The sequence below is a fragment of the Zonotrichia albicollis genome, chromosome 26 (assembly GCF_047830755.1).
Source record: "Zonotrichia albicollis isolate bZonAlb1 chromosome 26, bZonAlb1.hap1, whole genome shotgun sequence".
NCBI lineage: Eukaryota > Metazoa > Chordata > Aves > Passeriformes > Passerellidae > Zonotrichia > Zonotrichia albicollis.
The window spans coordinates 7320714-7344675 of record NC_133844.1 but is presented as its reverse complement, the minus strand read 5'-3'; the positions used below and the strand labels follow the sequence as shown (position 1 = coordinate 7344675).

The following is a 23962-nucleotide window of genomic DNA, read 5'->3' as shown; positions in this document are numbered from 1 at the left end:
GTGTAGAGCAGGCATGGCTGACTCTGGGTACCCTCAGAGAGGATTTGAGCTCTGGGGATGCCTGGCCAGGCAGGAGCCGGCAGCTTGGGTTTACTTTGCTGCTGCTGCTGCTGCTGTGTGAAGAGCAGAACCGAACCCTTCATTTCTGCCTCCTGCTCACGGCTCAGATCCCTCCCCTCCCCTCGCTGCTCAGTCAGCGGGGAGATGCGAGCAGGGAAGGAAGGAAGGATGCTGCTGAGCCGCACTTTGCTCCAGCACTTGGCACATCCTTTGCAGAATCTGCTGTTTCCTGAGCAGGGACGCTGCCTGCCTGCCTGCTGAGCAATGCAGCCATTCCCCACTGCTCCCTTTGCAGGAGGATGGAACCATAACCGGGAGAGTGAGTGAGCGATGCGGCTGCTGCTGCTGCTGCTGCTGCTGCACACAGGCTGACTGCGAGGAAGAGAATCGGAGAGCCCGGAATATGTGCCTGCCTCAGCAGGCACTGCAGTGGAAAAGCCCCTGACTGAAGAGATGCAGCTTGCTGCTCTTTAGGCATCGCTACAGAGAACTCGGGAGTCGGATGAAATGCATCGGCCTCCTTCTCCACCGCTCCTCTATTGTCATCAGGCATTAATTGCTGGGAGTTATTTTCCTTCCTGTGGCTGACTGCCTGCAGCTTTTTTCCCCACTGCAGGAGAGGCAGTGAGGGAGGGAGAGCCCAACACCAGCCCAGCGTCCTGTCCCACCAGAAGGCTCCTGCCTGCGTGATGTGCCAGCACGGCCAAGGGCTGCTGCAATGGTGCAGAGAACCTCTGGAACACCTGGATTTGGGATTATTCGTGGCTCATAAAGTGGTCCCAGCTTCCATCTAGCAACTACCTGGAGACGCTGGCTGTCCTTTGGGGCTTACTGACTGCTTCCAATTTTCCTCCCATCGCTGCTTTCACACTCATCTGGGTCGGCAGCGTTTGAGCGAGGGGAACGCATTCCCCCGGCCAGGAATCGCAGGGTGCTGCACAAAAAGTGCAGGTGTGAGCTCTGGAGGGGACTGCAGCGTGACCAGCCATGGCTCAAGCCGCTAAGCAGCTGAAGAAAATCAAAGACATCGAGGCTCAGGCTCTGCAGGAGCAGAAGGAGAAGGAGGAATCCAACCGCAAGCGCAGGAACCGCTCTCGGGACAGGAAGAAAAAGGTCAGTGCTGCTGGGGTTTGCAGCCCTGCAATGAGCCTGTGCTGTGTCTGGGGGCACGGCAGGGTGGGCACAGCGTGGCACAGGGGCACAAAGGTCCCTGCACAGGGCTGTGTGCAGGCAGCATGTCGGATATGGCAGAGGAACAGTCTGGCAAACACAGGACAACTTTTGGGAGCAGAAATCTGCTGTTTACCCTGACAGCTTGCGGGGAGCTGGGGGAGAGAGGGAGGGAGCACAGATATAAAAATCCTCATGAGGGGTAAGGGAACTGAGGGCTTTATCCAGGCAGCTTACTAGACCCAGTAACAGATTTGATCTCTAAGATAAAAATCCTGTTTTCTGGCTTCCTTCAGTTTCCCACAATTGCTTTGTATGTTCAGGGCTAAGGAACGTGAGACCCCCCACCCCTTTTTTTGTGAAGGACTCATTTTGCTGCCCACCCCATCCCTTGCTCGACCTGCACCAGGATATTGAGAGGGGGTAGGATATTCTTGCCATGCAGAATATTGAAACCAGGGCACAGCAGGAGCAGACTCCTGACAGAGAAGGCATTTTAGTGCCGAGCTCTGTGGGTTCTGCTGCTGTATCTGTGCATGGGACAGGGGTCATCCAGCAGGTGAGGGGAATCAGGGACAGCACAGAGGTGTCTGTCCCTCCTGCTGATACCAGCATGCCGTTTGGAGCTCTAGATCCACCCTGAAAAGTCACTTTTGGCAGTTTTTTCCTTGCTGCACGAGTGGGCATGTTGCTGAGGTAGCTTTGCTGCCCCTTGAAGACCTCTGGAACCTGAATGTTCTTATCTCAGCATGCTCTGAGGGTTTCTGTGCCATGCACCAGTGCAGAAAGGCAGCGAGGAGAGAGGTGAAGCCAAGGATAATCGAGGATTTCTCTGACAGGGGGTTGTGGCACAGGGATTCTCAGGTGGGCTCCTCCTCTGCCACTGAGTGCTGGAGATTTCCATGTGCCCCTGTGAGCAGGAGCCTCACAGCAGAGCTCTGCTGGTGGAACATCCTCATAGCTGGGCCCTGAGGGTGCTGAGCAGAGCCCTGATTGTCCTAAAGCCGGGCCAGGGCAGCCTGGACAGGTCTGTGACCACAGAGAGTGAGTCCTTAGTGGGCACATCAGGGCAGATGTGAGGCCTGCAGGCAGCAGCTGGGGGGTTGAGTGTGGGGTCTGCAGTGTCAGATCCTCCTTCTCCACTGATAACAACTGCTGAGAGCTTGCAGGCTGCTCCCTGCAGGGCCTCTTGCACTGGGAGCTGATGGAGCAGCTTCCCTGAGGGCTTTGAAGGGGATGTGGTGTAAGGAACCACCACACCAGGACGTTTTTCTGGTGTCTCTTGTTATCCCTGCCCCAAAGCCTCGGTGTCTCCAGTGCCAGTGTTTTTCCTGTGCAATCTCCTTGGGGCCAGGCAGGATGTGCTGGAGTCTCTCTGCCAGGATCTGCTGGAATTTCTCTGCCAGGACGTGCTGGAATCCCTCACCCTGCTTTGCTGCAGTTCTGGGGGTTTGATCTGGGTTTGCTCAGTGCCTGTTTGTGCCCTGTGAGCTGCATGGGACCCATGTCCTGCCCATGCCCAATGCCCTGGCAGCGTCTGCTGGGATGCGCTGGAACCACTGAGGTGTCACTGACTCCTTCCTCTGCCCCTCCTCTTCCTCCTCTTCCTCCTGTCAGTGCCTGCCAGCTGTATCTGTGTACACAGACTCAGTGGATCATTGATTTCTGGTTGAGCCCACCAAGCACAGCTGAAATGAAAGTTAGCAGAGGTATAACTTATGATCCAGGAAAGCCTTAGCATGACACAAAGCAGAGGAGATGGAGATGATGGCCTCAGAAAGAAATATCTTCTCATCCCATTCCATGAGAGCTGCTGTTATGCCTTCAGTTTAATATCCATTAGAATTTCCTGGAGTTTTTGTGTGGTTGTAGGTGTCCCATGAAGTGCACGGTTGTATCCTGCAAGAACCTTGTGTTCTGTGACACTTCGAGGCAGTAAATTCTGTTATTTAATCCTGTATTGCCCAAAAACCTTCCCCTTGGATGGTTGTATTTGTACAATCTCCATGGTTGTATTTGTTGCTTTCCAGTTTCTGCAGCAATTTCTTTTTTAGTGCAATTTCTTTTTTAGAGTTTTGTGTTAAGTGCAATTCCTTGGGTTTTGTGTAATGATAACCTGATTGACCTTGTTCTGTCCATGTGTTCTCCACCTCTTGTTTGCCTCCTGGCACCAGCACAGTCCAGATGTAGAACCTTGTCCCTTCTCCAACATTCCCTCCAATATTCCCAATATTAAGATGATGACAGCTGAGCTTTCATTTGCCTGCATCAGGGATTTAAGGAATGGCTCCTTGCCACTCCTCCAGGCTCCCTGTCCATTCCAGGAATATTTCTGCTTTGGGCAGAGCTGCCAGGCATGTCCTGAGGTGTTCCTGCTCTGCAGAGTGCTGGGGGTTGTCTCAATCTTAGGGTGACCCCAGAGGCCAAGTTTTCAATATTTCTGCGTGTTCCTACATTTAATGGAAAAATGAGGACTTCCCAGGGCTGTGGCATGATGTGTTTGTGACTTCTGGTGATGCCCTGCAGACAAATAAGCAAAATAGAGTGTGAGTGAACACAAGATCACTGCTATTAGAGAATGTGCCAAGCATCTCTGGGCTGGCTTCTTGCTGTTCCAGCTTCAAATCTCTGTGTTTTCTGTAGATGGGCAGTTTATGGGGGACCAGAGCCATTCTGTCACTGCTGCAGGAGTTTCTGCACTGACAGGGAAGCAGGGATTGACAGGAGCAATATCTGTGCTTTGGGTGCAGCTAAATGTCTCCTTTTTGTGGTTTTGAGAGGCAGCCATGGGCGAGAACTCTTCCTTCCCTTCCCTGCAGATGTGGTGAGGCTGCCTCAGCAGGAAGGGAAATCATGAAGATCACTTCAAAGGCAGTCCTGGCTTTGTCAGGGTCAGTGGGCAGCACCAAAACACATTGGAAAAGTGGAAAAGGGGTGTCCTGACAATGTTTGTGAGGCAGCTCTTGTTATGTGAACACAGTTATTTGAGTTCTCTTTGAGTTGCATGGGACCATTGTAGTTAAGGCAGAAAATGGACCAAACCCCTTGCCAGGAAGGAATTTATGGAAGCACTGGCAGAGCTCACCAAATGGGTTAGAAAGGGCCCAAACTGGGGCCCAGAGCACTTGGCTTGCCCTTCATCTCAAACATAAATATTCAAGCAACTTGCAGCTGTTCCAGGTGGTCCACAATTCTGGCGGCATAACCTAACTTTAACTGAGACTAATCAATAAAAGTTACTACTTCCATGAAAATCTTTCTTCTTATTGAAGTGTACTTATCCTGGTACTAAATTCACCCAAATATTTCATCAAGTATAACCAGGGACAGGCACCTTCATATTCCTCTTTACAAAGGTGCAGATTCCAGCTGCACTTCTCAGTGGACATAAAGGATTCATGGAGCAGGAGGCTGGAACCTCTAACATGTGTTTGATAAGAGTGCAAATACAGGAGGACTTCCAATACTGTGCAAAGAACTCCTCAAGTGCACATGTCACAGCATATTCAGGCTCTGTGCAGCATAACTGGGGTTAAAGTATTAAATAACAATCTAACCCAAAGCTTGAAGGGAAATTCTTGTGGTGATTCCTATCAGTGTTTAAATTATGAAAGATGTGAGAGATCCTCTCAGAACCTTCAGAGCAAACTTTGCTTGGGAACAAGGTTGCCTGAATTTACCACTTTTTCTTTTCTTCTTCTTCTTCTTCTTCTTCTTCTTCTTCTTCTGCTTCTCCTTCTCCTTCTCCTTCTCCTTCTCCTTCTCCTTCTCCTTCTCCTTCTCCTTCTCCTTCTCCTTCTCCTTCTTTTTTTTCTTTTTTTTCTTTTTTTCTTTTTTTCTTTTTTCCTTTTTTCTTCTTTTATTTTCTCTGGCAGGGGGGCAGGGAAGGTAAAATAAGGAACTAAACTCTTTTCTCTTTCTGCTTCTCTCTACTTTCTTTGTCTTGCAAGTGTTCAAGAGTGAGACAGTCTCTTGCTATGGATTTGTAGAGCATCTCCCACAATGCATTCTTGAATAGCAAGTGATTCCTAATAAGAAACTCCCTGCCTAAAACTCCTTGGCTTCTTTTCTGGTTGCTAGTTTCCTGAAAACAGCATGCAGATCAGCCTGAGGGCTCGTGGATCTCCACATTTCAGTCTGGCACCCATCCTTGGTGCTGTACTGCTCTGCATGGAAATGTTTTAGTGCTCAGGATTACACACTGAAACACATCCTGCCAGGAGGGTGCTTTGGGGAAGGGAGGCAAGAAATTTGTGAGAGTGGGTTTGGATTCAGTGGGGAAGTGAGAGCAAGGTGTTTCCATTTGGCAGGAGCTCTTCCATTTGGCAGGGACAGAGCTGGAGTGAAATGGTGGGGAAAGCTAAGGGAGGGCAGAGGATCAAGTGACCCCCTTCCTGTACTCAAACATGGATAAGGGATAAATGTGGGCAATTAAAAGGCTGATAACGACTGTCAGAAGAATCTCTGAGCTGAGCTGCGTGAGGTAGAGGCAGCGCTGAGCTAATTGGGGCGACGTGGAGGATGCTGATGAGAATGTTTCACATGGATTAATATCCCCCTCCTTTGGAAGCTGGGGAAATGTGGTATCTCGAGCAAGTCAGGCAGGGTTTGGACCAACAGCCACAAACTCAATCAGACAGAGAGGCAATTACAGATGATGGTTCCTCAGAAGGACAGTCACACTGTGCGGGGTGACTGCGCCTGTGCTGTTTGTGTGACAAGCGAAAGAGGCCACAGCCACTCAATTCACTGATAGGGTGTATCAGGGTGGTCTGAGCTCGAGATTCTGAGACAGAAAACCAAGACACCTCAGTCAGAATTATGCAATGAGCACACGAGAAACTGGGGTGAGAAATCGCTGCTGGAGCGCTGCCAAGGAGCAGCCGCTGGGTTTGTTCTGTCTGCATCCCTTGAAATGCTGCTCCTTTGCAGCAGCCTTCAGCTCGCTCTGGGCTTACAGAGGATGCTGAGAGAAGAGTGATGCAGACAGAAGGAGGGCAGAGCATTTCAGCACACCCAGCTGCAGATGGCTCAGAACACCCCAGTGATGACTGGATTCTGAGCTCTGCTGTGTCCTGCTCCCATGGATGGTCACTGTGCCATCGCTGGATTGCTGAGATTCCTGCACTCAGTGGCTGTAGGTGCTGCCAGGGCTGTGGCATGGCTGCTGTGAGCCCCCAGGGCCCTCACTAGCTGCTGGAGGTGTGCTGGTATTTACCTGCAAGCTGGAGCTCAGCAGCAGGAGAAAGGACCTTGCTGGAGCACAAGAGCTGCTTTGTCTCCTTTCCCCATGATGGAGGGACAAACAGGAGCAGAAAATGGGCAGCTGGATGTGAGGGATGCTGGGCAGGAGCAGAGCCCACTGCTGCAGGGATGGCAGAAAGCACTGGAGAGGGATGTTGGTGCTATTCTGCACTGCTGCTCTGCAGCCTCTTAAATTATTCAGGTGATAACAGCATCTGTATGTGCCTGGTGAGCCCTCTGTGCTGAAAACGAGGTGAGCAGCCTCTGAAGCCTTGCAGCATTCAGAAATGCGTCTCAGGAGCAGGTTCTGTTCAAGCTGTGCCCTGTCCCCTGGCCAGGACTTCTGCCCCAGGAGGGCACTTGCTGAATGCAGGCAGCAAACGCTTGCAGGAGCAAATGCTTGCAGGAGGGTGAGCACAAAAGGCACGAAAATCCTGCGTGTGACAGCCTGGTGGGCTCGGTCTGTCCAGCACAGGAAGCCACCTGCAGTGTGGTGATGCTGAGGTAGAGCTGAGATCAAAGGAAGGCAAGCTAGGTCTGAGCTCAAAAGAAAGCAGATTTACAGAGTGCTAAAATTAGAAGTTTAGTCTGAATCATGCTAATTTGTTTTAATTGTCTAATGTGTCAGGGTTGTTCAGAAATGTAATCTTTCTGTCATGGTCTGGAAAGGTGCAGCATCACCAGGGGTGTGATGGATCAAGGATGGTGGAGATTTCTGGGTTTCCTGGCCTATTTTACATCTTTCTTGCAGTCCTCACCTCCAGCTCTCAAAATGCCACCAGGCTAGGCTCTAAAAACCTTAGTTCTGGATTGAATAGAGCAGACTTGTTAAAACTTTCAGTGAGCACAGGGCAGCTTCCTATGTGGAGGGAAGCTCCTGCCACCTTCTCTCTCTAAGGGCACTTCTCAGCATGACAGAACCATCTGAAAATTCACATTTTCTTTCACAGATGATTATGTCATGTTCTGAGCCTCGACTCTGCAAGCAGAGGCAAAAAAAATCCAAGTTCCTTTCCTATTTGCAAACCAGATTTTGCTGACTGGGTGAAACTTTAAGCCAGAGCCTTAAATCTCTGTGTAGGGGCTGCAAGTGTAGGGGACAGTGGTAAATCTGTGGCTTCAAAACGTTGCATCCTCCGTGAAAAATCTGCAGCAGGGACAAAGCAGCAGGTACTCACAGGTCTTGGGAGGAGGAAGGAGAGAACACAGCAGCAGGAGAGCATTTGGAACACAGACGAGGTTTCTATATTTGTATAGAGATGAGGGAAGAGGGAGAGAGTGTGTGTGCATGTTTGTGTGAGTGTGGCCAGGCCACCAGGAGCATTCCTGTGTAAAAGAAAAGGTTCTCCAGCAAGGTAACAAGGAAAAGTGAAGGCTGGGGTCTGTTGTGTTTGCAGGGAATGGCTGGCAAAGGCAGGAATGATGCATCTGACTCCAGGTTCTCAGAAGGCCAATTATTACTTTATAATACTGTATTATATTAAAGAAAACTATACTATACTAAAAAATACAGAAAGTATATTCACTGAATGCTAAAAAGATAATAATGAAAACTCGTGACTCTTTCCAGAGCCTCAACACAGGCTTTGGCCTTGATTGGCCAACGAGTCAAAACAATTCACATTAAACCAATGAAACAATCATAAACAATGTCCAAACACATTCCAAAGCAGCAAAACACAGGAGAAGCAAATGAGATAGGGATTGTTTTCCTTTTCTCTGAGGCTTCTCAGCTTCCCAGGAGAAAAATCCTGGGCAAAGGGATTTTTCAGAGAATGTGAATGCCACAATGGTCTGTCACTACCCTGTGGTGACTTTGCAGGCTTTGTAGGATGCATTCATGTGCCTAAGTTTGAACTTTTAAATGGGAAATGCAGAGAACAGCACACTGAAACCCTTTGCAGAATATAAGCTATGTTTGGTTTTTAACCAGTGTCATAGTCTCTGCAAAGGAATGATAAATATTGTCACCTTCTTACAGTGGTTAGAAGTTTAGTCTGAATTGTGCTAATTTGTTTTTAATTGTCTAAGTGTGTCAGAGTTGTTCAGAAATGTTACCTTTCTGTCATGGTCTGGAAAGGTGTAGCATCATGGTAGGATGACCTTCTTACGATGCCATTTCTCCAGATACTCTGCAGGAAATTCAGTGTATTGAGTCCATTCATGATGCCATGCTTGGAATGAGGAGCACTGTGTCTTTCCCAGGACTTGCTGATTACAACCCCAAAGAATCAGATAAATCCTGTGAGATAAATAGTGTTTGGTGGGTGTTACAGACAGGTGTGGGTGAGTGAAACACAGGTTCAGCTTTAACAAAATACTGTGTACTGAGCTCTTTATTACATTGATCTGAATATGGAGGGGAAGAGTAAAAGGTCCTTCTTTGGTCTGCTGGAAATCAGCTCTACCTTGCTGATGATTGAAGTGTGAGCTTTTACTGTGTGCTATAACCATAAACAAAAATATCTTATAGGTTCTCACACTGCTGTTTGAATCAATAACATTCTGCTGTAAATGCTTTGTATGGATTTGATTATAGTAGTAACTACTGTGTCCTTAAATAAGATGCTAAACTTCAACAATACAGTTTTCTTGACTTGTGAATCACTGCATGGAGTTTCTCTTATTTTGGAGTGATTTTTAAAATTTATTTCCGCTTTCCATTTCCCTTGTGGTGAATGAATGACAGTGGGAACTACTGGGAGTGGACTACAGAGGGGTGGTGGTTTACTGGAGAGTTCTAACAAAGGTAAATCTCACTGAATTGGCTTTTAATGTTAAAATTGCCTTTACTGCAGTGGGGAGTGTTATAGTTCTTCCCATCTTTAACGCTGAAAGAGAATTTGTGTCTGTGGAGCATTGGTTTGGCTTGGGCAGGGAGAGGAGGTTCTGAGCTAGGAGATGCCTGCATGGGATCAGCGTTTATTCTGAATTCTTTAATTCCCTCTGCTTTTTCAGCAGAGTTCTCCAGCCCTTTTCCTGGCAGGATCATCTCAGCTCGCAGGGGCAGCCGTGGGTTTGGTCCAAGCAGGGATTGCTCAGTGGAGCATGGCGTGGCAGCTCCCTTCGCACGCGGCTTGGCCGCGCCGCCGCTCTGATGCAGGACAAGCAGGCTGTCCCCCTTTCTGTGAGGATTGGGAATGAAAAATCCTTCTCATCAGCCTGCTGTCGAATGGCTGAGGAGCTGGGATTGCTGTGAGAGGAGCTGCAGCATCACAGGGCAGAAGTGTAAAATATCTGTTGCCCACTGTGACGGTGTTTGCAGGGATCCAAGGATGAGGGAAGAGATGAGGATCTGACTCCACGTTTCAGAAGGCTGATTTATTATTTTATGATATATATTACATTAAAATTATACTAAAAAAATAGAAGAAAAGGATTTCATCAGAAGGCCAGCTGAGAATAGAAAAAGAAGGAATGATTACAAAAGCTTCTGTCTCTGACTCTCTGTCCAAGCCAGTTGGCTGTGATTGGCCGTTAATTATAAACAACCACATGAGACCAATCACAGATGCACCTGTTGCATTCCACAGCAGCAGATAACCATTGTTTGCATTTTGTCCCTGAGGCCTCCCAGCTTCTCAGGAGGAAATACCCTAAGGAAAGGATTTTCTATAAAAGATGTCCGTGACAGCCCACCAGGACTGTATCAGCAAAACTGCTCCTCAGAACTTGTAAATTGTCCCTCAGACCTGTCAGGGAAGTCCTCCAAGGCCAGCAGCAGTTCAAAAATGCATTACAAACACCTTCTCTCCACTCCAAAGGTGAGGCAGCAGCATTTGCTGCCTCCTGCCAGCATTTCACAGGGATCAGCAGCTCTGGCCTGCAGAGCTCTCAGTGTTTTGTGTGGCACCATCATCATTTTCTGCACAGGGTCAATGAGGGACATCCATTCTGCCTTCCCTGCATTGCCAGACACCGTGGGCAAATTGCAGATATTTGGGAAGAGGAGCTGACATCTCTCACTAATTCTCTCTGCCTTGGAGCCAAGAAAGCTGTGAAGACACTTGGAGCAGCTGATTGGGATGCTCTGCTCACAGCTGCAATAATGATGCAACTTCCTCATGAAAACGGGAGATAAGGTGCATGACTGGGAAGGGGCATTGCATATTGAGAGATTTAGTCTGAATAGATTTTTTTCTTTGCATTGGTGGTGTGGTTTGTGTCTGTTTTGTTAGGAATAAATGCAGCCTTTTGCCTGGAGAAGGGGCACCGTGATAAGACGTGAACCTGTGGTTTGTTCTGGACAGTAACAAGCTATGGTAAAACACTGAGAAATAAAAAAAATAAAACAAAACAAAACAAACCAACAAACAAAAACCCAAAACCCCCCAAAAACACCAAACCCCCCCCCCAAAAAAACCAAAAAAATAACCCCAAAAAAATAACCCCAAAAAAACCTCCAAAAAAACCCCCCCAAAACCCCCAAAAAACTAAAAAAAAAAAAAAAAAAAGACAAAAAAAAAACCAAACAAACAAAAAAGAGAGATCAGAAAAGGACGAAGCTTCAGAGTTTCCTTTATTTCCTTTGGAGTTTTCTGTGGAGAAAACCAAGCACCACAAATGAAGCACGTAAGATGATTTTTGCCCTCTTTCTGGAGCTGCAGCTGCTGCAGTCAGCTCCCCACCCTCGAGCTGCCTGTGCTGTTTGCTGCCAAGCTTTGCCAAGCAGGTTGCTGGGATAATATTGGGCTTTTTTAATGGCAAAAAAGTGCCTGCAAAACAGATCTATATAATTTTTGCATTAAAATAGTTATATGACATGCCAGAGATCTGATTGGGAGGTGCCAAGAAACAACAAAGAATGAAGGAATTTCTCTAAATACCCAGCCATGAAAACAAGGACCTAATTTTGGCTGTGTTTTTAAGACCAGCATCAATAAACATGCATGCAAACAGGTTTGGAGGGTGTTATGTCCAAACCTTGCAGGTAACCCAGCACAGCAGCTGTGATAGAACTGCTCTCACATATCTGCCACATCCTGGCCAAAAAAGGTTTCTCAGCCTCTGCTTTTTGTTACTATATTATACCATAATGCACTATATTATATGAAAAACTGATTAAACACTTTATTTTTACTACACTATCCCATAATACACTATACTTAATGAAAAACTGATCAAACACTTTATTGCTACTACAGTATACTATAATACACTATAGTACAAGAAAAACTGATCAAACACTTTTTTGTTACTATATTATACCATAATACACTATATTATATGAAAAACTGATCAAACTCTTTATTTTTACTACACTATCCCATAATACACTATACTTAATAAAAAACTGATCAAAAAATTTATTGTTACTACACTTCACTGCATGAAAAACTGATCAGACTCTTTATTATTACCACACTATCCCACAATACAAGAAAAACTGATCAAACACTTTATTATTAATACATTATACCATAATACACTATATTATATGAAAAACTGATCAAACACTTTATTGTTACTACAGCATATAATACACTATATTATATTAAAAACTGATCAAACTCTTTATTCTTACTACACCATCCCATAATACACTATATTATATTAAAAACTGATCGAACTCTTTATTTTTAGTACACTGTACCATACTACACTATATTGTATGAAAAACTGATCACTTTATTGTTACTACATTATACTACATGAAAAACTGATCAAACTCTTTATTATTACCACACTATCCCATACTACATGAAAAACTGATTAAACATTTTATTATTAGTACACTATCCCATAATACACTGTATTATATGAAAAATTGATCAAATTCTTTATTATTACTACATTATACTACATGAAAAACTGATCAAACACTTTTTTGTTACTACACCATATAATAATACACTATATTATATTAAAAACTGATCAAACTCTTTATTTTTACTACCCTGTACCATGCTACACTATACTTAATGAGAAACTGATAAAAAACTTTATTGCTACACTTTACTACATGAAAAACTGATCAAACACTATATTGTTACTATACCTTACCATACTACACTATACTTAATGAAAAACTGATCAAACTCTTTATTATTACCACACTATCCCGTACTACATAAAAAACTGATCAAAGACTTTATTGTTACTACACTATACTACATGAAAAACTGATCAAAGTCTTTATTATTATGATAAACATTTTATTATAACTGATCAAATATATTTATTATCACTATCCCATCCTACACTATACTACATGAAAAACCCTTCACCCTTGTCACACACACATGGATCCAACTGGTCAATGAATCAAAACACCAAAGCCAGAGTCCAATTAACAAACTAAATTTTGGTAACCAATCTCCATAATGTGCACGTTCCACAGGTGCAGAGATTAAGATGAGAACTGTTTTTCTCGCAGTTTCCCAGGACAATCCTAGGACAGCTCTGTGTCTCTCTCTGTTCAGAGGATGTGTGATTACCACAGGAAAGCATTCCCTGGCACTGACAGCACTGCTTTTTTTTTGCAAATCCTCAGGGAATCACGGTGCTAAATGCTACAAGAGTGTTAATTTTGTAAGGTGAGCCGTTGTGCAGTCATGGGCTCGGAGGTGTCCTTGCCATGCAGGGGATCTGTGTGTGCTGCTGGAGAGGGGATCGGGCCACCAGCTCCTCCTGTGCTTGGCACACCTTGTGTGTGACATGGAATTATTTTCTCTTCTCTGCTGTGATGCACTGGGAGATGGGGACCAGGTTGTGCTGCATTTAACTTGGCTCTGCTGGCTGGTTCTGGCTGTCCATCCCCTCCTGGATTCCTTTTTCTGGCTGTCCATCCCCTCCTGGATTCCCTGTTAGTGCCATCTCCTCCTGAATTCCCTGTTCTGGCTGTTCAATCCCTCCTGGATTCCTTATTCTGGCTGTTCAACCCCTCCTGGATTCCCTATTCTGGTCCATCCCCTTCTGGATTCCTTATTCTGGCTGTCCAATCCTTCCTGGATTCCCTGTTCTGGTTGTCCATCCCCTCCTGGATTCCTTTTTCTGTCTGTCCATCTCCTCCCTGAATTCCCTGTTCAATCCCTCCTGCATTATTCCCTGTCCTGTTTATCCCCTCGTGGGTTCCCTGTTAGTGTTCATCCCCTCCTGGATTCCCCTCTTGGATTATTCCCTGTTCTGGCTGTTCATCCCCTCCTGGATCCCCTGTTTTTGGCTTTTCATCCCCTCCTGGATTCTCTGTTGTTCATCCCCTCCTGGATTCCATATTCTGGCTCTTCATTCCCTCCTGGATTCCCTGTTCTGTCTGTCCATCCCCTCCTGAATTCCCTTTAGTGTCCATCTCCTGAATTCCCTGTTCTGGCTGTTTATCCCCTCCTGGATTCCCTGTTAGTGGCTCTCAGCTCCCAGCCCTGATAAAATGGATACCAGCATCCTGATTTTCATCACTTGGGAGGAAGGAGGACTTTTTTTTTTTTTTTTTTTTATTAATAACCCAAATTACCCTGTGAAACGGCACTTGTCTGATGTTAAATATTAAACTCCCTTAAGTGGGTGAGCTGGGGCGCAGGAGCAGCAGTGATGGGCTGTGCAGGAAGATGAAGTGCTGCTGGACAGCATTAATTCCTCCTCCCTGGAGAGCCTCCCATCCTCAGGGCAGCCAGGTGCTCTTGCACGTAGCTCCCCGGCTTCCAAATGGCATTTTTCACACTTTAACCATTTTGCACGCTTTGAGCAGATCTGAACATCAAAAGGCTGGTGGATCCTGGCTCTGGAGTTGCCATGGCAACAGCAGCTGAGAGGATTTGGATGTTTCTGGGATGGGATTTTGCTGCTGGGTGTGCTGGGCAGAGTGGGGCTGCTCTGCTCACATCAGTGGCGCTGAGGGAGGGGATGCTCTGGTCCAGCCCAGGAGCTCTGGGGTGCAGAATCTGTGTTTGAACTGCTCGTCTCGGCTCCTTCCAGTCTGGGAGAGGAGAAGGGAGCCCTTTCTTCCCAGCTATATCACATGTGGAAGTAGGTCAGCTCAACTATACCCTCAGATATTCTCATTTCTCTCTAAGCATTGAGCTTTGGTACAAGCATTGACTCTGAAGGAGCCCAAAACTGCTTCAGTTTTGGGTTGTCTTTGGGATATTGGCTTGGGATAGTGGCTGTCCTTGGGATGTGGCTTCAGGTGCCTCTTCTACCCCTCTGCAGCTCCAGATGTGTGGATTTTCAGGAGTGAATATCAAGCCCCAGCACGGCTGCTCTCCTCACATCAGTGCCATGGCGGGGCTGTGTGGGATGCTCTGGTCCAGCCCAGGAGCTCTGGGATGCAAAATCTGTGTTTGAACTGCTCATCTCGGCTCCCTCCAGACTGGGAGAGGAGAAGGGAGCCATTCTTCCCATGTGGAAGTAGGTCAGCTCAATTATACCCTCAGATATTCTCATTTCTCTCGTTGGCTCTCAAGGGAGTTAAGCACTGAGCTTTGCCACAAGCATTGGCTTTGTAGGAGCCCAAAACTGCTTCAGTTTTGGGTTATCCTTGGGATGTGGCTTCAGGTGTCTCTTCTACCTCTCTGCAGCTCCAGATATGCTGGGCACAGTGGATTTTCAGCAGTGAACATCAAGCTGAACACTGCAAAAATATAATATTGATTTGTCTGGGTAGCATGCTACAGCAGCACACTCAAGGAATCAAAACCCCATCAACAGAGTCCAATTAAGAAACTACATTTTGGTAAAAAAATCAGTCGAGGGGCTGCTGTTGACCCTCAGTGTGAGTCTGTCAAGCTGTGTGTCCTGGGCAAAATGCAAAATGCAAAAGGCCCCATCCTCCTCCTCCTCCTTGTGTGCTGTAAAATGGCCCCTGGGAATTCATTGTTGTTTGGGTGGGAATTCATTTTTCATTTGGGTGACTCTAACAATATCTGCTGGGGGAAACAGGTAAGAGGTAAGTGTTAAGGAACTGCCTAAGATCTTATTTTTTTATTTTTCTAGGTGTTTTCATGAAAATGGAAAGATCTTTTTGAATTAAAAGCTGCTCATTTATTAGATTTGTATGTTCATTTATTAGACTTGTATTTATTATTTTTCAGTTATTTTTCACGTGTGATTTATTGGGACATGCAGGTAGCAGATGTCCTTTGGGGGGTGGCAGGGTGGGGTGTGTGTGCAGACAGGCACTGCAGACAGATTGAGGGTTTGGTGCAGGAAATCAGGTAATTCTGAGCACCCCGCCTGTTCCCTGTGCTGTCACAGCAATAGACACTGCTCAGACTTGTGACCTCAGTGCTGCTGGCCACTGCATACTAAAAGGAGAAAATATTTTGTCAAACTGCCTGGACATGACAGAGCAAGATCGTTTGGGTGGTGTTTAGGCACAGTGCAGACCTCAGAGACGGAGAATAAAGGTACACTGAAAAGTGTGGGGCAATGTGATGATGGTCACAGGGGTCTCAGGTAGAGGGAAGAGACGAGGATCTGACTCCATGGTTCAGAAGGCTTGATTTTTTATTTTATGATATATATTATATTAAAACTATGCTAAAAGAATAGAAGAAAAGGTTCTCAGAAGGCTGGCTAAGAATAGAATAGAAAGGAATGATAACAAAGGTTTGTGTCTCAGACAGAGAGTCAGAGCCAGCTGACTGTGATTGGCCATTAATTAGAAACAATCACATGAGACCAATCCCAGATGCACCTGTTGCATTCCACAGCAGCAGATAACCATTGTTTACATTTTGTTCCTGAGGTCTCTCAGCTTCTCAGGAGGAAAAATCCTAAGGAAAGAATTTTCCATAAAAATTGTCTGCGACAGGGCAAGATCTGAGCTCTTTTCTCTGTCTGATGCTCAGGGGCAGAGCAGATTTCTGTCCAATCTGCCTGCCAGGTGGGGACATCTTTTCTCACAGGAGGTCACTCTCTGCTGCCTCCAGGCATGCACTGCAGCCAAGTGATGGAAATCTCTCGGTTTTGATGTTCCCAAACAGGCAAAGCATTCAGGCATCTCTCAGTTATCAATAAACTTGCAGATACAGCAGGAGCAGTGGATTCAGCAGGATCAATAGCTGGGGTGCATTAAGTGCAGCCTGAGAAGAGTTTTGTTACATCCTTCAGATGGTGCCTGTCTGAATGGAAGCTGAAATCTGCACCATGAGCAGTAATTAAGAAGCGATTTGCCCTTGGCCCAGATTGTGGGCATAAAGCCAAATTCTGAGTTCCCAGAAGTGGGAATTTTCAGATTCAGGCTGAGTTAGGTGATGTTTTTTGCTCTCAGAGCTGCCTGGTCTCTAAGAGGGGTCAGACAGTGAGTGCTGATCCTGTGGGTGAGATGTGCTCTGGGCCGCTGGATAAGGGAGCTGGATGCAGAGGTTGCTTTGAACAACTTTATCTGTGCAGAAATCAGGATAGCACAGCACCGAGCTGCAGCATAAACAATGGGGCATGAACATTCCTCTCCTTTGGGAGCTTTGCAGCTCTTTCATGTCTTCACTCTGAAAATATGACTTTCTGAATAAGAATAAATAAGGTAAATATAAGTATAAATAAGGTAAAGTATATAAGTGCATAAATAAGGTAAATATAAGTGTATAAATAAAGTAAATATAAGTATAAATAAGGTAAATATAAGTATAAATAAGGTAAAGTATATAAGGGTATTAATAAGGTAAATATAAGTGTAGAAATAAAGTAAATATAAGTATAAATAAGGTAAAATATATAAGTATAAATAAGGTAAAGGATATAAGTATAAATAGGTAAAAGTAAAAAATATAAGTGCATAAATAAGGTAGATATAAGTATAAATAAGGTAAAGTATATCTGTATAAATAGGTATAAGTAAAACATATAAGTGTATGAATAAGGTAAATATAAGTATAAATAAGGTAAAATATATAAGTATAAATAAGTATAAGTAAAAAATATAAGTGCATAAATAAGGTAAATATAAGTATAAATACGGTAAAGTATATAAGTATAAATAGGTACAAGTAAAAATATAAGTGTATAAATAAGGTAAATATAAGTATAAATAAGGTAAATTATATAAGTATAAATAGGTATAAGTAAAAAATATAAGTATAAATAAGGTAAAGTATGTAAGTATAAATAGGTACAAGTAAAAAATATAAGTGTATAAATAAGGTAAATATAAGTACAAATAAGGTAAATATAAGTATAAATAAGGTAAAGTATATAAGTGTATAAATGAGTATAAGTAAAAAATATAAGTGTATAAACAAGGTAAATATAAGTATAAATAAGGTAAAAATTAGTATAAATAAGGTAAAAAAGTGTGATGAGATTTTCAGTTGTGTTGCCTTGTTCAAACGACGAGCAAAAAGAGCATTTGATAAGTGGTGGTAAGATGCCAGAGAGGCACATGCTATGAAACTCTGCTCTGTATGAGTGCAGAAAGGGGAAAAAACTGCTGAAACATCTTGGTTTGGAGTTTGCTTCCTCTCCAAGAACTAAATTGTGGTTGTGCTGGTACAAGGCACTCTGCTCCATCCCCAAAGCCATCCCTTTGGAGGAGCAGCGCACAGTTCAAGGAACACAACCTCAAGAAGATCTATTCAATTTGTACTTCTGAATTTCCTTTGGGAATCTCAGATTAAAGAGTTCTGCGCTGATAAATGACCACTAAATGGTTTCTTAGATCAGGGCTATGACAGGACGAGATTTCTAATAGCTGCTGAGCCCTGCAGATGGGTTTCTTTCCACTGAGTCTCTTTTCTTTCATGCAGAGGGTTTCTTTCCACTGGGCTTCTTTTCTTTTGTTCTGTGCTTCTGAGTGCCAGTTTTTAGGCTGATTTGGAGAGATTTGGCTTCCCCATCATCAACAAAGGAGATGGAGAAGCAGCTAGAGAGCAAGGGCTGGAATATTTTTGTGTGCAGCAAATCTTTGTTTCCCTCCCACCCCACCACATTGCACAACCCCTCAGATGGAAAGGTGAAGAGCATCCTTACCCACTTATTTATGCCTGCATCACTGCTGCTCTCCCCCAACAGCAGGAAATGGCCTGACAGCATCTCTGTGTACCTGCTGTTACCCATGGCTGGGCAGCAGCAGCAGCAGAATTGCCAAACATTTAAATTATTCAGCTGCTGTTGTTGACTCAGCTTTGGAGCTGCATTGATGTTTCCTGAGATAATGGCTCGCTGACTGGAACCTGGGAGCCCCAGCAGGGGCACAGGGAGGGTTTTCCTCGCTAAGGGGAGAGGGGACAAGCTGGGATAAGGTGAACCTGTGTGTGCATCCACGTCCTTGCACCAGGAGAGTGTGCAAGGGCTCAGGAGGGAGCAGCTCCTTCATTCCTCAGCCTGGCCTCATTTCTCATTTCTCATTTCTCAAGTGGCTGAGTTCAGGAGGGGCTGTGCTTCCTTCCCTGGGCAAAGGCACATGCAGCTCCCTCAAAATATTCAAGCCCATTTTTACGTTATTTACTTTTCAAGCCCATTTTTACATTATTTACCTCTAAAGCCCATTTTTACACTATTTACTTTTCAAGCCCATTTTTACACTATTTACCTTTCAAGCCCATTTTTATGTTATTTACTTATTAAGCCCATTTTTACGTTATTTACTTTTCAAGCCCATTTTTATACTATTTACCTTTCAAGCCCATTTTTACGTTATTTACTTTTCAAGCCCATTTTTACATTATTTATCTTCAAGCCCGTTTTTATGTTATTTACTTTTTAAGCCCATTTTTACATTATTTACTTTAAAGCCCATTATTTACTTTTCAAGCCCATTTTCACACGTTATTTACTTTTCTCCAGGGCCATGTGCCCGAGGCTCTCTGCTGCCCACATTCCGCCCCTCATTCCCTTTAAATGAGAGGAAGAACAGCTGAGGGCAGCCTGGCAGCAGCCAGGTTCTGGGCAGCCACTTCTCTGGTTACATGGCAGATACCAAAACCCAGGAAGGAGCCTTGCATTCCTTCACAGCTACATCATCTCACAGCTGAGGAGTTCCTCCAAAGGTCAGAGGCAGAACTGTATCTTGAAAAAAAAATAAAAGGCTCTTTTTAGCTGAAATATCAGTCTCTGCTTTCTAAATTTCTGACAGAGCTTCTCCTCACCCCTGACTCTGTCTGCAGGTGCTGGAGTTCAATGTTTTTATCTCAGGTGTGAACCCCAAATGCAACAGCTCTGAGGCACTGGGGATGCTGGGCCTTGTCCCAGGATAAATTAATTTTCATGTGGGTATGATAAGTATTATAGCATCCAGTATTTAAGAGAATACTGGAACCCTGGTTTGCAAAAAAGTCCAGGACAAAGGAAGGAATTGATGAATCTGACTCCATGTTCTTAGAAGGCTAATATTTTATTTTATTTTATTTTATTTTATTTTATTTTATTTTATTTTATTTTATTTTATTTTGTAATGCTATCCTAAACTGTACAAAAGACTAGAGAAAGGATACAGACAGAAGGCTACAAAGAATGATAATGAAAACTCGTGACTCTCTCCAGAGTCCTGACAGAGCCTGACCATGATTGGTCATTAAGTTAAGCAATTAAATTAAATTAAACAATTCACATGTTGGATAAACAATCTCCAGACCACATTCCAAAGCAGCAAAACGAAGGAGAAGCAAATAACATAATATTGTTTTCCTTTTTCTCTTAAGCAATTCCCATGTTGTATAAACATTCTCCAGACCACATTCCAAACAGGAGAAGCGAATGAGATCATATTGTTTTCATTTTTCTCTGAGGTTTCTCAGCTTCCCAGGAGAAGAAATCCTGGGTAAAGAGGATTTTTCAGAAAATATGACGGTGTCCCACCTTGTCCTTCTTGACTCTTTAAGTGACAAAAGGTGAATGGTAGCTGGAAATAGAACCCAAGCTAAGGGGTAAGGGATTTTTCAGAAAATGTGACAGAGACACACCTTGTCCTTCTTGACCCTGTAAGTGACAAAAGGTGAATGGTAGCTGGAAATAGAACCCAAGCTGTGCGTGGGTCCCCGGCAGCACCCCAAACCCTTTGCCAGGCTGGCCCAAATGTAGCACCTGGAGCCAGGATGGAGCACCTGGAGCAAAGCACGAGGGGTGGGCCCTGCCAGGCTGGCCATGGTGGCCCTGCAGGGTCACCCCAGGAAAGGGTGGGACGGGAGTGATCTCCAGGAGCTCTGATCCTCTGGACATTGGTGTGACTCCCTTGCGTGTCTTTCAGAGAGGGCATGCACCAACCACTGTGGACCCCTTGCCTTCTTGCTGCAAGCAAGGATCTCCTGAAGGGATGCTGGAGCAGGAGTCTGCAGCGCAGGTAGAAGGGGGGAAGGGGCGCGTTCGTTGTGTCGCAGCGGGCTCTGGGCCCTGCACAGAGCCTGGAGCTGCTGTCACCAGCCCTCATCTGCCACTTCAGCTCCATCTCGGTGTCCTCCATGTGGGACTGTGCCCAGCCAAGCTTCTGCAGGGACCTGGGAGGAACCTCAGGTCTCCTGCTCGCTGTCTCCAGCACAGACCACGAGACAGTGCAGTTCTGCCCACAGAGCTTTCATTTTGCTTTCTATTGCTGTAGTTTCATCTTCCCTTGCTCTGAAGGGCAGAGTTCATGCACACGGGCTCCTCAGACGTGTTTATGAAGTTTGGCTCAGGCATGACACTCAATAAACACTGCCCAGCTCCTGACGTAGGATGAGCCACAATCTCCAGACTCCAGAGAGAAGTTGTGCTGCCCTGCAGCCAGGTGTGTGAGTGCTGATAGGGTGCAAGCCCAGCTGCTGATAAACCTCTCCCAGCCCGCTCATGCTTGGTTCTGGCTGCAGCATTCAGCACTGCTGGGTTGATGGGAGCTGCAGACGGGCTGTGCAGGGTGAGCTGACCTTCTCCTGCAGGGATGACATGCTTGCATTGCCTGAGGGTGAGTACCTGGGCATGGTCAGGGGTTCCTTGGGCAGCAAAAGAGGAGAGGGTGGTTCACCTGAGGGAGTTTAGGTATATTCTGGTTATTTAGGTATATTCAGTCCAAAGATAATGCCTCTTCTCCCCAAACAGCTGCTGCTAACTGGACCTCAGGGTTTGCTGCCCTTCTTAGGACATTGGTAACTTACGTAAGATCATCCTTGGAGCCAGTGCCATTGAAACTACACCCCTCTGTGCTGTATTTTTCTTGTCCCTCTCACCTCTGCTTTACTGGGAGAAGAGTAAAGCCCTGGGTGTTATTTTTTTGCAGTATTGTGATGGTAAATGTTGATTCCTGTGTGGTCACCTTGCTGCCGTGGGACAGGTGCACAGGATGGTGTTTCTGTCTCAGCACAGCGCTGTGCTGGCTCTGCTCTGGAGCAGGTGGCTGTGCTGCAAAGGCTTTGCTTGCATGTCCTGGCAGAGATTTATTTATTGCCAGGCCTGTGCTTCTGGTGCTTTTCTGTCACTGCTTTCTGCCCTGCATGGCTTCCCCAAGCAAGGCTGGCTTGAGGCTCAGGACAGTAACTCTATGGTAGCCACAGCACAGGGTGTCACTCTGGTTTTTTAAGATTTTCTAAGCTTTCTGATGTTGGCATTCTTGTGGTGAACTTTGTCACATGCTTTCTGTAAATAACTCATTGTTTTGCATTCCTTTATGGAGAAATTAGATGGACTGTTGGTTTGTCCAGTGTCATTGGAGAGGTGGCACTGTCACCCTCCAACCCACTGTCACTCTTGGAAAACTATAAATTTTAGAGACAGAAAATAAATTTCCCTTTTTTTTTTTCTTCATTTTGGGAGCAGCAGTGTGTGCTTGTGTTGTTTTGTGTCCTACAGTGACACAGGGGCTGCACTGTGACACCCCCCAGCATGCAGATCCCTGCAGAAAAACCCCTTTTAAGCACTTTGTGCATGCAGGGAAAGCAGGTGTGGACTCATCCTGCTGGAGGGAATGAACAGGGAGTGAGTCAGAGCTGACTGCAGAAACCAGAAGCAGTTTATAAAGCACAGGAAAGAAAAGGAAGATTCTGCACAGGGCAGCTGGGCAGATCCTGATGGTGTGATCTGGGCTCCAGCCCCTCACCTGAGGGCACTGACAGAACCCAGGTCAGGTCCAGAAGCTGTGTCTTAGTCCCAGGTTGACATCAGAGCACATTTCTGACCCCCCTTGCCCTGAGCCCTCTCAGCTCCCCAGTATTCACTGCCCAGACCTGCCTGAGCCATGCCATGGCCCAAAAAAGGCAGAGCATCAGGAAAGCAGCAGGGAGAAAGCTCTGCTGCTGCATCTCTTGGCAGCTGGAAATGTTGTGGTGCTATTAGCAGAGGTGTAGTGCCTGAGCAGAGAGCTCTCATGTATTGTCTTCAGTCACAGTCTGTATATTTTTTGATGAGGTAAAAATAGCTTTTCTTTTTCAGGATATGCAGAGAGCAGAGGCTCCTGCTAACATCAAAGGAGAGTGACAGCTTTCCCCTGGGTGTGCGTGGCCTCAGCTGGCAGGAGCAGCAGCACTGTTAATTCTTGCCTCTCTGTGAGAGGAGAAATGGGAAAGGGAAGATGTTCTGCTCTCCTTTCCCTGCTCTGCTCTCTGCACCAGCCTCTGTTTCACTCTCCACTGGTGCTGGAAACCCAGCGCTGTACTTGAGAGAGAAAGTGATAGTTTGCAAATGATAGTTCGCAGAAAAAAAGAACAAGATCTTGAACGTGTTCCTTAGGAAATCCATTGGGCAGCAAGCAGTTGCTCTCTGTTAATTCTTGCCTGTCTGTGAAAGGAAAAATGTGAAAGGGAAAACGTTCTGCTCTCCTTTCCCTGTTCTGCTCTCTGGACCAGCCTCTGTTTCACTCCCCAGTGGTGCTGGAGACCCAGCACTGCATTTCAGAGGGAAAGTGAGAGTTTGCAAATGATAGTTTGCAAATGATAGTTTGCAAATGACAGAACAAGATCCTGAACGTGTTCCTTAGGAAATCCATTAGGCAGGTGGACTCACAGAGCTGCAGGCTGCAGCCCTCCAGGGATCCTTATCAGGAGCATCACCCTCCTGCCTGGGGGCATCTCCTCGCTGCCTTGCTGGGTGCAGATTAAGCTGTTTGTGATATCTGCCCTGCCCACAGCCCTGAACCTGTTCCAGCCAGCAAAGGGGAGCCGTGAGCAGGGCAGGAAGGAGTCAAATGGCAATGCAGGTGCCTGAAATTGCTCAGTTAACCTTCACCCTGAGCTGCACCGCCAGTGGCAGCCCAGAGCTGCCTCTCCTCTTCAGAGTGCACAAAAATGGGTTTTCCACAAGCTCATTACTCCTGATTATGTAACAGTGGAGAGGCCAGCCTGATGCTGGCAGTGGAAATCTTGCCCTCTCTTCAGCACTGCAAAAATGCCAATTGACAGGCTGCTTCCCTTCCCACAAACCTGCCAGGGCCTTCCTTCCCTGTTTCTTCTGCTTTGGGGTTTATTCTTTGCCAGTTGTGTCTTCTCCAGCTCAATCCTTTGCACGGGAATGCAAACAGATCTTTCAAGTCCTGCATGCTCTGATTCACCTGCTGCAAGATGGTTGAGCTCCCCCTTGCACCCTGCTCTGGGATCAGCCCTCTCGGGGCTGTTGTGAAACCTCCACCAAGCAGAAACGAGCATGGACAAAGGGTTTG

At 45.7% G+C, this 23962-nt stretch overlaps 1 protein-coding gene across 9 annotated transcripts in view; it reads left to right on the top strand.

Annotated features, from left to right (window-relative positions):
• The window catches only part of ANK1 (ankyrin 1), a 68269-nt gene continuing 44307 nt past the window's right edge, over nucleotides 1-23962 (top strand). For 2 of the 9 annotated variants that reach the window (XM_074559333.1, XM_074559334.1), the window contains exons 1-2: nucleotides 10-1173; nucleotides 20591-20683. In XM_074559333.1, coding sequence (XP_074415434.1) covers nucleotides 1048-1173; nucleotides 20591-20683 — 219 coding nt within the window. In that variant the 5' untranslated portion in view covers nucleotides 10-1047. Of the gene's footprint in view, nucleotides 1174-20590; nucleotides 20684-23962 lie in introns of all 9 variants that reach the window. The other 7 variants (XM_074559339.1, XM_074559338.1, XM_074559335.1 and 4 more) reach the window with 7 other exon arrangements.